Source organism: Monopterus albus, unplaced genomic scaffold, assembly GCF_001952655.1.
Source record: "Monopterus albus unplaced genomic scaffold, M_albus_1.0 scaffold75.1, whole genome shotgun sequence".
Lineage (NCBI taxonomy): Eukaryota > Metazoa > Chordata > Actinopteri > Synbranchiformes > Synbranchidae > Monopterus > Monopterus albus.
In genome coordinates, this window is record NW_018127955.1 from 24900 (window position 1) to 39842 (window position 14943).

A 14943-nucleotide genomic window follows, 5' to 3' on the forward strand; every position below is an offset into this window, starting at 1 on the left:
AGTAGTTTGATAAATTATACACTAAGATGCATTTTCATCAACTATGGGCTCAAAGAAATTAAAGCCTAAGGGGAGCAAGTTCATAAATTTAATTTGTTCCGCAAGGAAGAGTGCCACACAAGGATTAGGTCTGACATCGGTGCCCTGTTGGAAACAACATCTGCAGGCATTATTTCCAAATGCAATGTGAAGTGATGGTCTTGTTTTGCCTTCATATCCAATACACTCACATTGTTCACCATGCACAGCCCTGATCCAGCCATATACTGTAAATGATTTTGTCTTCCATTATCTTTTTATTACAAACAAAGAAAAAAAAGTTTGTATCATTCTATATACAGTAGATCAGATGTACAGTGTATATACATTATATTACAAAAAGCTATTTAAGAGTTTGGATTTAAATTTTAGATTTCAAACCTTTATACCCCACTACAGTTTTTTCTCATAGCGTAGAGATAAAAAGCAGTACTGTCCATACAACACCTTGTTCCAGAGAAAGGTATCTTTACGACTATTAGCCTGGTTGGTATGGATATTCATGGTTTCCACAGGATATTAACAAAGACATCGTGTTTTTTTGTAGATCATCTTCTAACCCTGATCATCCATTTAACACCATCGTGAAAGGTTTCTGGTCCATGACCAAGTATCTTAAGAACTAATGCCCCATTTACTATGAAATCTGCTGCTGATTATCCGTGTCCTATGAGGATGAATCTTGACCTTATTAGTAGTCCAGTGACCCATGTGACACCATGCCCAAAGAAATGCCAAAATAAAAATGACAGTTAGCAGTGGAGTGTGTTTCCCTTTCCATCCTGAGCTTTACATGACCTTTCCCCTTGCACCAACCTCAGGTCTAATTATCACATTTATACACAACTTATCTAATAGCTAGATTGCATTAAATTTGTATATTGTCATGGTCCACAGCGCATGAGCTCTACTAATTGTGTCAACCGAGTGACTTAAAATTTTAAAGGGTTAAAATTTCTGCTTTGTGTCTATTATGTCTGAAACTACTGGAAAATTACCATGAAATCAAACACTTTCACACTCACCTGAAGACTGACCTTCAACACTGTATTTTACAAGCTTGTAGTATCTAGTTCAGTTCCAAATAATTTTCTAAAACATTTCCTGGAAACAACCATGTAACTTTGAAGGTGAGCTACACAAGCAACCACACAATTCAGGATAAAGGAAGAATATTCATTCATTCATTCATTCATTTTCTACCGCTTAATCCCTAGGAAGAATATCATTTCAATTAATAAATAAATGAATGGTAAATAGGGTTAATAAAAGGGTTAACATGGATTTAAATTTATTTCATGGGAATTAATTTGAAAGACAATAATAAGCTAAAATAACAGCTTCAGAACTTAATTTTTCTATAATTAGTACCAAACTACATGCTTCTTTCCAGGAAAATTTCAAGCAATTATTAGGAAATAGCAGACCTTTAAGATGATGCCTTACCTTGGCCTCTTTTAAATAGCTGCTCCTGGCCAATAGAACATCTTTGTACACAACATACAGTAACTAATGGCCAGATTGCAGCAAAGGTTTCTATGGATTTTACGGGTGACCAGAGGATAAAAAAGGGTCCTTTTCAGTATGTAATTACAAGACCACATTGACAGCGCAGTGATTGGCAGGCACTCCAATACGATAATGGCACTTGAACATTTTACGTAGCTCGGTGCGGAAGCGGTCGTGCAGCCATGCATAGAGGAAGGGGTTATAACAAGATGAGCTCATGGCAGACAGGTGGCACAGCAGTTGGATAAGTAAAAAGTAGCGCTTGTTAATCAGGTGGATGTCTATGTCTCGCAGCACATTGAATACATGAATAGGAAGCCAGCACACTGCAAAGGCAGACACTAAAAGCGCAACCAAGCGGAAGACCTTTCTCTTACGAGCTTGTTGAGCACCTGCCTGGTCTTGTGTCCTATGGCCTGGTGCAACACAGTTCCTCAGTTTGACAGTAATGCAGAGATAAGAGACAAAGACAGCTGACAGTGGCAGGACATATGTGACCAGCAGAGTGCTGTATGCATAAGCATGCCTTTCCTTCTCTTGTCCCAACCAGAACTCCTCACAGATGGTGAAGCCTTCCTCTTTGAACTCTACATGGTAGGTGTGAGTCACTGCTGGAGCTACCAGCCCACAGGACAGCAGCCAGATTCCTGTGAGGACAGAGGCACAGGTAGGCACAGAGGTCCTCTTCTTTAGGGGATGAACTGTTGCATAATATCTGCAATAGAAAATAAAGAGTTGAACTTTGTAACAGGGCCGCAAAACTTGTGCTCAATTAATGCATGACTATGAGTTATCATGAACTCCTTCAGCAAAATTTTACCAAAAGTTCAAGTCACTGTTAGCTCACATGATTACTTATTGTATAAATGTTAAAAGTTAATTAGATAAAACAGTTACTATGCATAAATGCAGCAAAGTGTGCTTTACAAAAAGTACATCAAAAATAATGAACAATATGGAGCAGACAATGTGACCTGTGCAGGCCAAGATGAAAAAGAGGAAAATCATTTAAAATGGAAGCTTTTAAGATTAAGCAGAGGTATGCAGAGTAAAATGGCAGTGGGGTAGTAACAGATGTCAGTGAAAGCAAAGTTGAGCTGAGTTTTCAGTCTATGGTGCAAAGCCTCAATTGATATTGCTGCCCTCAGCTGCAGAGGGAGATAAATCAACAGTTAATGTGCAAACATGCAGAAAGAATTCTACAAAAGATGCTTGAATTTTTTATGCAGTAAACAATCTGTTAGTCTCAGAGCTCACCTCTTTGATTGTTCTTTCTGTGGATTTATAAAGATGAATAATTGGATTTTGGTCTGGTCCTATCAGGTACATGCTGCTGAAGGCCCAAACTATTTAATATTTTATCTTTTTATGAATTCACAAATGGATTTTCAAACTCTCAAATAACAAAGCCTGTCAAATTACAAATGGTAATATTAATTTATTATTTTATTCCTAATTAATTTTCTAATATACTGATTTGTCACATGAGCTAATAAAGACATGATCATATATTATTTATATATGATCACATCACATCATTAAGCCAGAGGATTTCATGCCATCATGTATTAATGCATGCACTAAATCATATTAGTCATGCATTTATTAAGCATGAGTAGTGAACCCTTATCGTTAAAGTTTTAGTATTAAAAGTTTGCACTCATTAATTAATCTATCTCCCTAATTTCTAAATGAGAATAAATGATGACTGCTGATTTTGTCCTATTTGTATAATTTCTGTTTTTGAGATTATATGCCATACAGAATGTTGTGTAAAATGTAAAATGAATTATATATAGATGGATTTAATTTTGTGTTTCTTGACTTTTATTTTATTAAGGCTGTTCTCCTGAGATCCAAATTTATCTTTCAAAACATTCAAGTGGCAGCACAATTACATTATACAAATGAGCACAGACATTAAACTGCAAAGCACTGAAAGCAAGAAGGACAAAAAGGTAAAAAAAAAAATTGGAAAAAAAAAATCCAAAACATCACTGAGTGGCATAAAAGCCTTAAGTGCAGAAACATCCACCCACCTGTCCACAGCAATAGCAGTGAGTGTGAAGACTGAAACATAGACTGTGACAGGTTGGATGAGGAACACCAGATAACACATCGAGCGGCCAAAAATCCAACCATGTGGGTTGAAGGCGTAGGCAAGAGTGAAAGGGACACAAGTCACACACATGAGCATGTCAGAAAAGGCCAAATTCCCAATGAAGAAGTTGGTGACATTGTGCATCTTGCGTGTTCTGCAGATGACATAGAGGAGCAGGTAATTCCCAAAGACGCCCACCACTACTACAAGCACATACAAAGGGATGATGAGAGGTTTGAACATCTGCAGCAGGGCTACATCAGCAAACTGAGTGCTGTGGTTGGTGGAGTTGCTCTGTACTGTAACCTCATAAATGTGTCCATCTGTCTGTTTTTCTGACACAGACGTCTGTGTGCTTCCAGCCAAGCCACTGTGATTTCCCTCCATGGCAGCAGAAGACAGTCTGTCAGTACCTACACTGTCCAAAATGCAATAGAACAGGTACAACATACCATTAACAACTTTTCTAAAAGTCAAATGCCTATCAAATCACTGTGTTCAAGCAATAGATGCAGGCATAATTTAAAACAACTTTCTAATGAAAACAGGTCCTGACATTTACAAAGTGGAAGACCATTACTGAATAATCAGGCTTTTACCAGCACCAACATAGTCTCGCAGTGGAAGGCGAAGATCACATTATTAAAGGGTTTCTACTTATAAAGGCTTTTGAATGTGAATAACTAAGATGAGCAGGACAATATCACACTGTATATCCTTCACTGAAATGGGCTTATGGAAAATGTCAATTCACAAAGTTGTGTTGGCATTTAGAGGACATGCTATATTGTATTAGTGTGAGTACTGACCAGCTGACCTTGTTTAGCACTTTACATAGAATAATTTAGCATGACAGGGATGCTTGACTTTCATGCATTTGATATAACAGTAACAATATTTGTTATTGGTGGAAAAAATTCAAAGAATTTTTTATTAGGAATAAATGTAATATAATAGTTCCTTTGGAGTGAAATTAAATCTTGAGTCTAGATCAAATCATTTGGCTGATTTTCAGGCCAGCTTGCTGATTAAATATCTGGAATTTGATTATTAGGTAATATCTCACACAAAAGACTGATGTTAAACTATTGTCTTGGATGGCAGCTGTGGCTCAGGAGGTAGAGTGGGTCGTTTCCTAACTGCAGGATTAGCGGTTCGATTCCTGGCTTGTCCACTCAACATGTTGAGGTGTCCTTGAGCAAGACACTGAACCCCCAGTTGCTCCTGGCGATGTGAGTGTTTGGGAGTGTGAATGGCCGAATAATGTGAAAGCGTTTTGAGTGTGCTGTAAAAGCATAGAAAGGCGCTATACAAGTATAAGACCATTTATCATGTAATTAAACTGAAGGCATGAGGACGTGTTCCCTTATATTGCTTTTGTAGAACAATTAAGAATAAATAAAACCTTTCATCAAACAAAGACAAAGTGAAGCAAAGATTTGCTGGTTATTGTCTTTCGGATTCCCCATTTTTATGTCATTATTCGTATATTTAGCTACATACAAGTGGATTTAGTTACATGAGGATATTTGGCACCTGATTTTGTGAAATGTCCAAATGCTTTTATATTGCTCCATTATTCATGTCATGTCCCCTATCAAATCAGATTTCTAAATTAAACCTACATGTTGCAGACCACATACTGTAACAGAAACACCTTACCATCAGTTAAAATCAGTATTAATAAGCATTTAATCTTATTTTTGTTGTGATTTTTGTGATGACACACTACTGCTGTAGCTTGTAGTGGTTTGAAGAGTCAATCAACATCAGTGAGGGTTTGTTAGAAACCACAGTTCCTTTTTGCTAATCCGTATTCCCATGTTTTGCACATAATTTAATTACCATGTTCCATGATTTGCAACTGTTGCATGAGCAGTGACTGCTGGCTCACATTTTACTGTTCAGTTTCTGCCTGTGATGCACACACTGCTAATTATAATGAATAAATATGAAATATTTGTACAGTACAAAGGGACTGTTTGGAATTAATATAAGCTACGTTTGATGCAAATGCAGACAGCTACTTATAATATTTATGAACAGTGTGGAGGAGAGATTCAAATGAAAAATGACCAGAGATTTTGTCTTCTGCTTAATGGCTGACAAGGTTAACTGGTTAAAGATTTTCAGGGGATTTCCTATAGTAATGTATGGACACTTTGCTAAACATGTAAAGTGCAGTCAGTACAGAAATTTGCAATAAACTCAGATGACTGAAATTGAAAAGGAAAGAAACTATGTATCACCTCCTATGCAGTACGGGGCTTTCACTCACATGTAAAACCTTGTCTTTTTAATGCTTTGTTATTGAATAGATACTGATTTTGCTGTGCTCATCTTACAGACCCACCACGGCTACAGTACCTATTAGTGGAAGTGTTTCCTGTTATATTCTGGTTTTGTTTTAAATGTGGTCCAAAAGATCATTTTTGCAGAAATGAAATGATCAGATATTCAGTTTTACAAAAAAAAAGGCACCGTTTCTTATCAACTTGGATGCAACAGAGTAGGAAAAATAGAGTAATGAAAAGCAACTTATTTGCTCTTTTGTACCTTTAGGATAGATTTGTTCACAGATTCTGCATCATTTTCAGCCATGTGAAGATCATAAAAACCATGAAGGTTTTTCTATAAATAGAAAATTGTGGAACAGACAGTTCAAGACATTTTATACAACAGACCTCTGACACACACAGTAGCTTCTATCAAACTAGACCTCAATGCACACTTATTTATAAAAGAAAAAAATGGTCTTGTTAAAACAAATATTTCCACTGCACATTGAGATATGAATATAAGCCTCCATCACGTAATATAATGTATTTACATTTTACATTACATCGCATGCAAATGGAAAATCATGAACTCTATAAACAGTGTGACCTTTGTTATGTGAATATTCATTAACATCTGAAGGATGATAATATGAAAATGTGTGTAAAATGTGTTTTATTGACATTATTAAGAATTTTTTCAAGACTTTAAAAAGAAGAGTTACCAAAAAATCGTATTTCTCTTGTCTTATTTTGTTCTGTCTTGGAGAAAAGATGCTACTACTACCTCTGACAATGGGCGTCTACAGTAAACAATAAATATACAAACAAAAACAGATGAAAATCACCAAGTAACTTACCTGTGTTTGTATTTCCCAGTGTATAAATGCGCTGAGTGTGTGAGGAGTAAGGAAAGCAGACCTTTGTTGTGTGTGTCTCCACAGTGAGTGAACTGAAGCTGCTGCTGTTTTAGAAAGAGTGAGAAAGGAGAGGGAGAGAGGGAGAGGAGAAAGATGCCTGTAGAGATGACAGTAAACTAATAAGAGGGCAGAGACCCTAAAAGATTCATCTCTGGGTTGGACTTGACAATGACGTCTGATCTTGACTGACACATCTCAGGGAAAAGCAACAGTAATTATGGATCTGTTCACCGGCAGCGTCTGTCAGACAGTGGTTTGATTCTGTATTTGTTTGTTAGTTGATGCAGTCACAGATGCATTGCCTGCAGCTTTATGATCTATCGCTGTATTAAATGCTGTTATAAGCTGATCACATTTTAATTACTGTGTTCTGAAACAAGCTTTTCTATTTTAAGAAGTAAAACCAGACATTCTAGTTACTGTTCATCTTGTATAGAAGATTTTTTCTAGCCAAAAATGGACCTTTCATCAATCTAGGTAACCAAAGAAATGAATGGAAATGATTTTGTAACTGAGAGCTTTAACAATTTGTTCTTTGATATTTAAACTTGCTATTCAGTGACTGAATTGTCCCAGGGCAAGAGCCACAGTTTGTCATCTACAGGACATGCTGCACTCAAGTCTCAGTAGAATTTGCACCCTCATAATAATTTAGTGAGGCTTTCTGTATGAAACCCTGGTTCCCCAAAATGCCTAATTAATTAATAAACTAATTGCAAGTGACAAGGACAGTGTTTGGAGCTTTATGCTTAAAAAGTATTTAAAATGTCTCCATTTAGAACATCATGCCCTCAACTCCCTCCTAAACAGGAGAATACTTAAAGCAATTTCAACGTACACAATCCTACCATGCGGTTTCATATTGTAGTTAGATGTTCTTTGGCTCCAAATGGCAGAGTAAGGTCAAGACATTCAATTTTTTTGCAGAAAATAAAAACAACAAAAACAGTTTCCTTCTAAATGGTCAGTGAATGATGTCAGTCAAGCTGCAGTTATGCCTCTGCTGTTCCCCCTGTTTCTTCTTTTTAAATGGTATGAACTTATAAAATATAGTCTATCATTTCCATTTTACAGACTTTAGCACAAGCTGGAAATTTGCCCAAAATGCCAGAAAAAGCTACAGAAGACAAAAACAGAAAAAAAGAGAAACCTTTTTAGGCACAGTGGTCCCCATTTTGGCCACTGTCAGGGGTATAGGACATGAATAAAGCTTTCTGGAAGCAGCAAGTCAATCATACATGGATTGCATTTATACAGCTCTTTTCTACCTTAATGGACTTAGCGAGTCACCCATTCACACACATTCACAGACTCACATTCCAGTCATGGCCAGGCTGCCTTGCAAGGCCCATATGGACCAATTGGGGGTTTAGTGTCTTTGACATGAGCCAAGGCCTCCTGAGTCACAGCCAGCCTGTAACAGTGTGAAGAAAAAAGACCACAGATAAAAACTAACAAGACAACAATGTCACTGTGCACAACCACATGCAGGCTGAGAAATAATGTCTGTTAAGCCAAGTAGAAAATATGCAGTACAAAGTCATTAGTTATAACATATGCTTTTATAAAGCATGTACTATTAGACAATGACAGTAAAGTCACACAAGAAGACTAGCCTGTGCAAGAGGAGCAGCTCAGGAGAATTTAAAATATATTTTGGTCTTTGATGCATAAGAGCAATATCCAAACCAGTTTCAGAGAATCATGACTGTATGAAAACTTCAGAAGAAGAAAATTAATAAAGCTTTGATAACCTAACATCCATCTCACACACTCTGATTTGAGGTGAGCCTGACATGATTTTTGAGGTCACAGTGACAGTATCAGAGCAATCTTAACTTGTGTGCTTGCTGGTGTTGTCAACCTGAACCTGAAAGAAAGACTACAACTGGCTATTTTTGTGAAGCTGTGGGAACATACACTGATCAGCCATAACATTATGACCACCTGCCTAATACTGTTTACACAGGAGTCAATGTGGCAGTTGTTTGGAACTCGTGTCACTCTGCAGCTCACTGTGCATCTTCTGTGAATCTGTTTGCTTCCACAGTTATACTGTCAGGAAGAGCACGACCATTCAGTGAAGAACTTATATAAAAGGAGTGAAAACTGTGTTTGTGAGGACAAGTTAGAGATCTTTTTTTTAGACAAATTCAACAGCCTCACCACTCTAGGTGTGATACCACCACTACAGCCCCTGACTCTTTCTCTTCATAGAGACCAATGTACAGTATTTCTCATTTTCAACAATTTTAACAAAGATTCAAATACATTTTAATCTTTTGAAAAGTACAAATGGAAGTTAAAAGTTTAGTCTACAGTAGGTCAACCTCATCATCAGTGAGCTGTGGGCGTTCTATGACCCTGTTGCCAGTATTTATCCTTCCTTAGACACTGTTGGTAGGTACTAACCACTGCAGACCAGGAACACCCACCAAGACCTGTAGTGTGGGAGATGCTCTGACCCAGTCATCTCACCATCACAGTCTGGCCCTTGTCAAAGTCACTCAGATCCTTATACTTGCCCGTTTTTCCTGTTTCCAACACATCAACTTTGAGGACTGAATGTTCATTTGCTGCCAAATATACAGTACCCCACACACTGAGAGGTGCCACTGTAACAGATAGTCAGTGTTATTCACTTCACTTCATAATGTTCTAGCTGATCGTGTAGATTAAGATACTCTGTATGAGGATTTATTATACTTATGTCATTTCTATGCTGCCATTAAACATCAGTATGGCACTCTTAACTTCCTGAAAGGCAGCCTCATCTTAAAGAAAGGCAACCACAGTTCACCTTTCCAAGTCAGTATACAGTGACACACTAAGTTCAAGTTAAGTGAAAAACTGACTCTTCAAAAGGAAAATAAACATATCTGCAATAACTGTCCATGTGACTTAAAAGTGCAGTCAACTTAATGTCTTGAATTTATTAACTTGTTTCTAAGTTCATTTGACTTCACTGAGTTTGTGTTACATTTTGAAAATTTAAAGTGTTGCATATTCAAGATAAATAATTTTAACTCACCATCTTCTGAGGCAGAGAGATTTTTTAAAAGTAAAATCAGCTTATTGTGTTTTACAGTGTTGAGGTTATTGCAGGCCATTTTGTTTAAAACCATTTTGTTCTTTTTTTCTTTTCTTTTCTTCTTTTTCAAAGTCAGTTTTTATTCACAATGAAATTTCCTGCAATTACTGTTATATTGTACACTATAATGATACTTTTCACTGCAAAGCCTGTCTGCTCACCCTCATAAACTGAAGCAATTTCCATTCACATCCAGATATGGTATCATTTATTTAATAACACAACCTTTGGAGTTCTACCATTGCAGAATGTTTTGGTTTTATTTGTTGAAGTTTTGAAATATTCATTTTTCTATCACCTTTAAACATTTAACAGCACAGTTTGTTTCCAGGAGAACTCCTGAAAGAATGCATGAATAAATCAAGTATTGACAGCAATATATGTGTTTTTATGGATTTTTAGTCCTTTAAAAAAGTATTCATTCATTCATTCTGCATGGCAAGACACCAGTCGAATAAGTGAATAAATTTGTTATGTATGTAATGTATATGCAGTATGATCAGTATTTAGTGTATGTGCGTGTCCATGTGTCCATCGGGTGCTGTTTGTGAATATCAGTGTGTCCTGCAGCTACCTTGGGATTTTGAACAAATTCTTTCTTATTTATTTTCTTGCTGTCTACAGATGACAATACAATATGTGCATTCCAATTCATTTTGCTTTCTGCTTCCAGTTATTTCATTATATTCCATTTCACACAGCAGCTTTGGCTCTCCAATGTGACTTCTTCCAGAGCCTATTCCATTTTAATGACTGTGTTATCAGTAGTTCTCTGTCAGTCATTCAGTCAGCCATGAACTGAATGTTGCTTCAGGGGTTGACTCTTACTCTAACCTTGGAATGATTGACAAAATGTCTTTTTCTCTCACCCAGTCACTAATCAGGTTAATCTTTTCAAGCTTTTATTCCCCTGTGGAAATAGAATTTTCTTACTTTTCAGTTTCTGTGTTGCCTGTCAGCTGTGCCAACAGCCTTCAATTTGGAGTACCTACAGACTGATTGGCAGCTTGAATGCATGCTCAAGTGTGCATTAAATTTTGCATTACCATTCAAGTTATGGGAACTGAATAATAGAGCTGAAGCAAGAAGATATCAACAAAAGATTGCAATCATTCTGTGTAGAAAGGCTGAGGATAATAGGAAATGATTATTTGTTCAGATGAAGACCCGATCTGGGCTGCTGATAGGACTTCATTTACATAGAAAGAGCCACAATTTCAAAGAAAAGACAGTTCCAACAGTAATGGCTAACAAAAGATTTGGTATCTCTAATCTTGGTAGGTTTTAAAATCCCATCTGTCATTTCAGTTTCCACTGAACAAACAACTCCCCTCCAGTTGCCTGTGCCACTAATCTGTTTTTGGTTTATGCAAATTTCTGGGTAATCTCACAGTGGTCAGACATGATAAGCAAATTTGTTTGTTTGTTTGTGAGCTAATGAGCTAGCTACTACAGCTATTTGCTCACAAGATGTGGTCTTCCAGCATTTTATTATAGGTACACTGAATGTCTGCTATGAGTCTCAAAAACTTTTAATTCCCCCAGTATATTCTGAAGAAGAATGTGTTGTTAAAAAGGGTTTTCTGATTAGCTGAGCTAAAAAAATAAATACAAAAACAAAATATATTAAGGTTTATTACACAAAAATCCCAAACTAAAACAGCACATAAAGGAAGGTCACCTTGGCCTTTCTTCCTGATTCAGGACGCACCTTAAAAATAGCAGCAGAGCCAAGCTTCTATTTGGTCTGTGATTTGACTCTTTATGTAGCGTGGCAGACTAAAAGTGATTGCTTAGGCATCCAAAAATTAAGGTGTGTTTGAATACAATAGTGACATTTTATTTGGTTTTTTTTTTGTTTTCATGGCACATTATATTCCTTTACAACATGTAGAGCCCAGTCACCTGCACGTTTCTGACTGAGTAGGGTACTGTGGCCTAGTTCAGCATGGTAGATGGCATTTATTTTACTTTGTGTATATTTTGCACAATTTTTATTTTGTATTTATATTTGTATGTACAGTATTTAAACAACTGTGATGTATGTGTTTACACCATTTGTACATCATTTAGTATAAACATTTCCTTCAGTTTGTCACAGAATTGCACCTTAAACACTGTAAAATAACAAGGACACCCACGGTCACATCTCACTTGGTTGATGCTGCTTATCATCCTCTGCATGTTCTTTGTAATCATTGTCAATGATTTGCTCATCATTTGTCACATTTGCCTCTACTTTTGTTGCTGCTGTCTGTGGAGAAAACCAACACTTCAATGGCTTTGAGCTTTAGTGTTTGCTCTCTCTGCATCTAGCAGCAGTCAGTGTCTTACTGTGAAATTCAGTGGCTTAGCTGATTCCGGATTTCGGTCACAAGTCATTGGTCTCATCCGAGACAGTGATGAGTTGGCCTACAAACGGGGGGTTGGCCCTGTGGTGCAGTCGCAACAACTTGGTGCTGAACAAGCTCAAAACAGTGGAGATGACAGTAGACTTTAGAGCACTGACACTGACATATTGTGCAGTCGCTGTAAATAAAGATAGAGACAAAAATCTCACACAAAATAAATACACCATGGAGACGACAACTCGGCCTTTCTAGGGCCTTGATCAGCTTCGCAGTTGTCATGACAACCCCTGAACACTGAAAAGAATAAATGAAGCTTTTACCAACCCCTCTGAGAACGATGTAAATACATGGAGTTGTTCATCTGTCTAATATGGTGACTGATGGACAGGTTTAGTGATTTTGTTTTTTCTGCTTTTAGATCATACAGTGTATGAAGGACCTGCAGGGATGAGGCTTATGTTGTCCAAGGACTGTAAAAGTTCCATCCATACATCCATTATCTATAGCGCTTATTCTGAAAGGGTTGTAGGGGGGCTGGAGCCAATCCCAGCTGACACTGGGCAAGAGGCAGGGTACACCCTGGACAGCTCACCTGTCTGTCGCAGGGCTGACATGTAGACAAACAACCACACACACTCACACCTATGGGCAATTTACAGCCACCAATCAACATAAGCTGCCTTTCTTTGGACTGTGGGAGGAAGCCGGAGGACTCAGACAGAACCCACACAGGCACAAGGAGAACTTACAAAGTCCACACAGACACCAGGTCAGACGGGGCTCAAACCCAGAGCCTTCTTGCTGTGAGGCCACAGCGCTGACTGTAAAACTTGCTATATGAATTTAACTGAGAAACAAAATTGCAGAAGTGCTACATTTTGTACCACAGTGAAAAACATGAATCTTCCTAAAGGATGCTGCTAGAGCCTCCTGTACTGTCGGGCTCTGTGATGCTCAAGACAAACTTTAGTTGTTCTGCTTCCACCAAGTGGTCACCTTGAGTACAACCACTGCACCTTATTTCCCAGACTTAATGTTTTGTGATGGGGCTTTAAGTTTGTATGATCTACTGGACATCCTCTTCAACTTGATTAGAGCCCACTTCACTTACTCCCAGACAAGGCCCGTCTCTCATTAATGTAACTGAGGTAAATGATGCAGACTCAGCAAATGAAGAAGTGCTGCCATTTAAACAAATAGACTGAACTTGGAAGAAAATGTTCAGCTGTAACAAGACCAGGAGCTGGAGGCTCACACCTTTTATGGTTTTAAAGATGTGAGAAGCATACCTCTTTCTGTCTAGTAACTAATTATTCCTTAACACAGAATCAATAACAAAAACAAAGATGTGTAAAAGGTCACTGGTCTTTGGTTTAATTGGTATTACAAACAGCAAAGCAAGGTGCTATGAACAATTGGTGAAATGTGAAGGCCATGAAGAAGAAAAGGTAAAATGCAGTACAATTAAGTCACCAACAAAAAATAACTCAATGTAGCCTGCAGAGTGAACACACTGTAGCTTCTGCTTCTTCTTTTACTCGTCTCCACACAGTTCCAGGAGGATTTTGCGGTAGTCACCAGATGTGTCTCCCTACACAGTGAGAGAACAATCAGTGAGATGTCAAAAGACCGGGATTGGGAATTACTGCTATGAGTCTCAAAAAGCAACCCTGCCAAACTAACACTGGTATTTTTAATTCAGATTCCAAGACTTTTGAAAAACCCAAAAATATAACTAAACATTGTTTCTTAAGGGTAAAACTGTGAGAAACTGAATGAAATGAAAGCAGCAATAATCAGTCTCATCATAGCTCAAACCCACATTCATACATTATATCACAGCTGATGTATTGCAAAGCTTTTGCTGAGTACAGTGTGTCCTCACCTTGATGAAGGAGTGGAGAGTCTTGCCATACATCTTCAGGAACTGAGCCTTAATGTCCAACATGTCAATCTCAGCCCTGGAAACCATTATTCTGATGAGGACACTATCAGTGGTGCCCAGGCCCTGACAAGACATAGAAACTGTGTTTATGCTGTGCTAGACTTGGCTTCATAGAGATGATAACATCAATAACTACTATGATTATGTTTAGCTATAGCTGGAAAAGGTAAATAAAAGGTAATGGACACAAACACATGAGAGCAGAAACAGTGTTTACTGAATACATCCAGCCTACAAGAAAACAAACACTTATACCAGTGCATATTAGGAGAAATCATGTGTAGTGGCTACACATTACAGTATAGTAGCACCATTACAAGAATAAAATATTTACCTTCATTGATTTGTATAATCGTTCAGCAAAGAATGCTGGCTTGTTCCTGATGCATTTCACTGCAAAGCAAAAACAAATCCAAGTGCTTAAGATGTTTCATGAACATGAACACAATCCATTGAGCTGTGTAAAGCACAATACCTAAAGCAGGACCAATAACTGTACCACCACCAACTGAATGATAAAAAATTTTCTACAGAATTAAAGAAATATGTCTCTGAGACATCAACAAAACACTGGGTCTGAGCTTTATGTTAGAGTTCCTCATTTTTTTTTTAGATTTTGGTGACATCTTTGGTGCTAAACAGGGTTTCGTCACTTACTTTACTTACCCACGGATCACTTGGCAGATACTATAGGGTTTTTATAATACAGAA

At 37.5% G+C, this 14943-nt stretch overlaps 2 protein-coding genes across 6 annotated transcripts in view; both read right to left on the reverse strand.

Moving 5' to 3' along the window:
• Window positions 1-1358: 1358 nt before the first annotated feature.
• prlhr2b (prolactin releasing hormone receptor 2b) lies at window positions 1359-6856 on the reverse strand. 3 transcript variants are annotated; one of them, XM_020606030.1, is made up of 4 exons: window positions 6786-6856; window positions 6206-6280; window positions 3588-4062; window positions 1359-2263 (listed from the first exon to the last, which is right to left on the reverse strand). In XM_020606030.1, the coding sequence occupies exons 3-4, from the start codon at window positions 4034-4036 to the stop codon at window positions 1630-1632; spliced, it is 1083 nt and encodes a 360-aa protein (XP_020461686.1). In that variant the 5' UTR covers window positions 4037-4062; window positions 6206-6280; window positions 6786-6856; the 3' UTR covers window positions 1359-1629. The 3 variants fall into 3 exon arrangements, with proteins under 3 accessions (XP_020461686.1, XP_020461685.1, XP_020461687.1); XM_020606029.1 differs by having other exon boundaries at window positions 3588-4067; XM_020606031.1 differs by lacking the exon at window positions 6206-6280 and having other exon boundaries at window positions 3588-4067; window positions 6786-6854.
• A 6780-nt stretch (window positions 6857-13636) lies between these two features.
• The window catches only part of anxa4 (annexin A4), an 11472-nt gene continuing 10165 nt past the window's right edge, over window positions 13637-14943 (reverse strand). For all 3 annotated transcript variants that reach the window (XM_020606066.1, XM_020606065.1, XM_020606064.1), the window contains exons 11-13: window positions 14567-14625; window positions 14173-14295; window positions 13637-13878 (exon numbers count right to left, since the gene is read on the reverse strand). In XM_020606066.1, coding sequence (XP_020461722.1) covers window positions 13822-13878; window positions 14173-14295; window positions 14567-14625 — 239 coding nt within the window. In that variant the 3' untranslated portion in view covers window positions 13637-13821. The remainder of the gene's footprint in view (window positions 13879-14172; window positions 14296-14566; window positions 14626-14943) is intronic.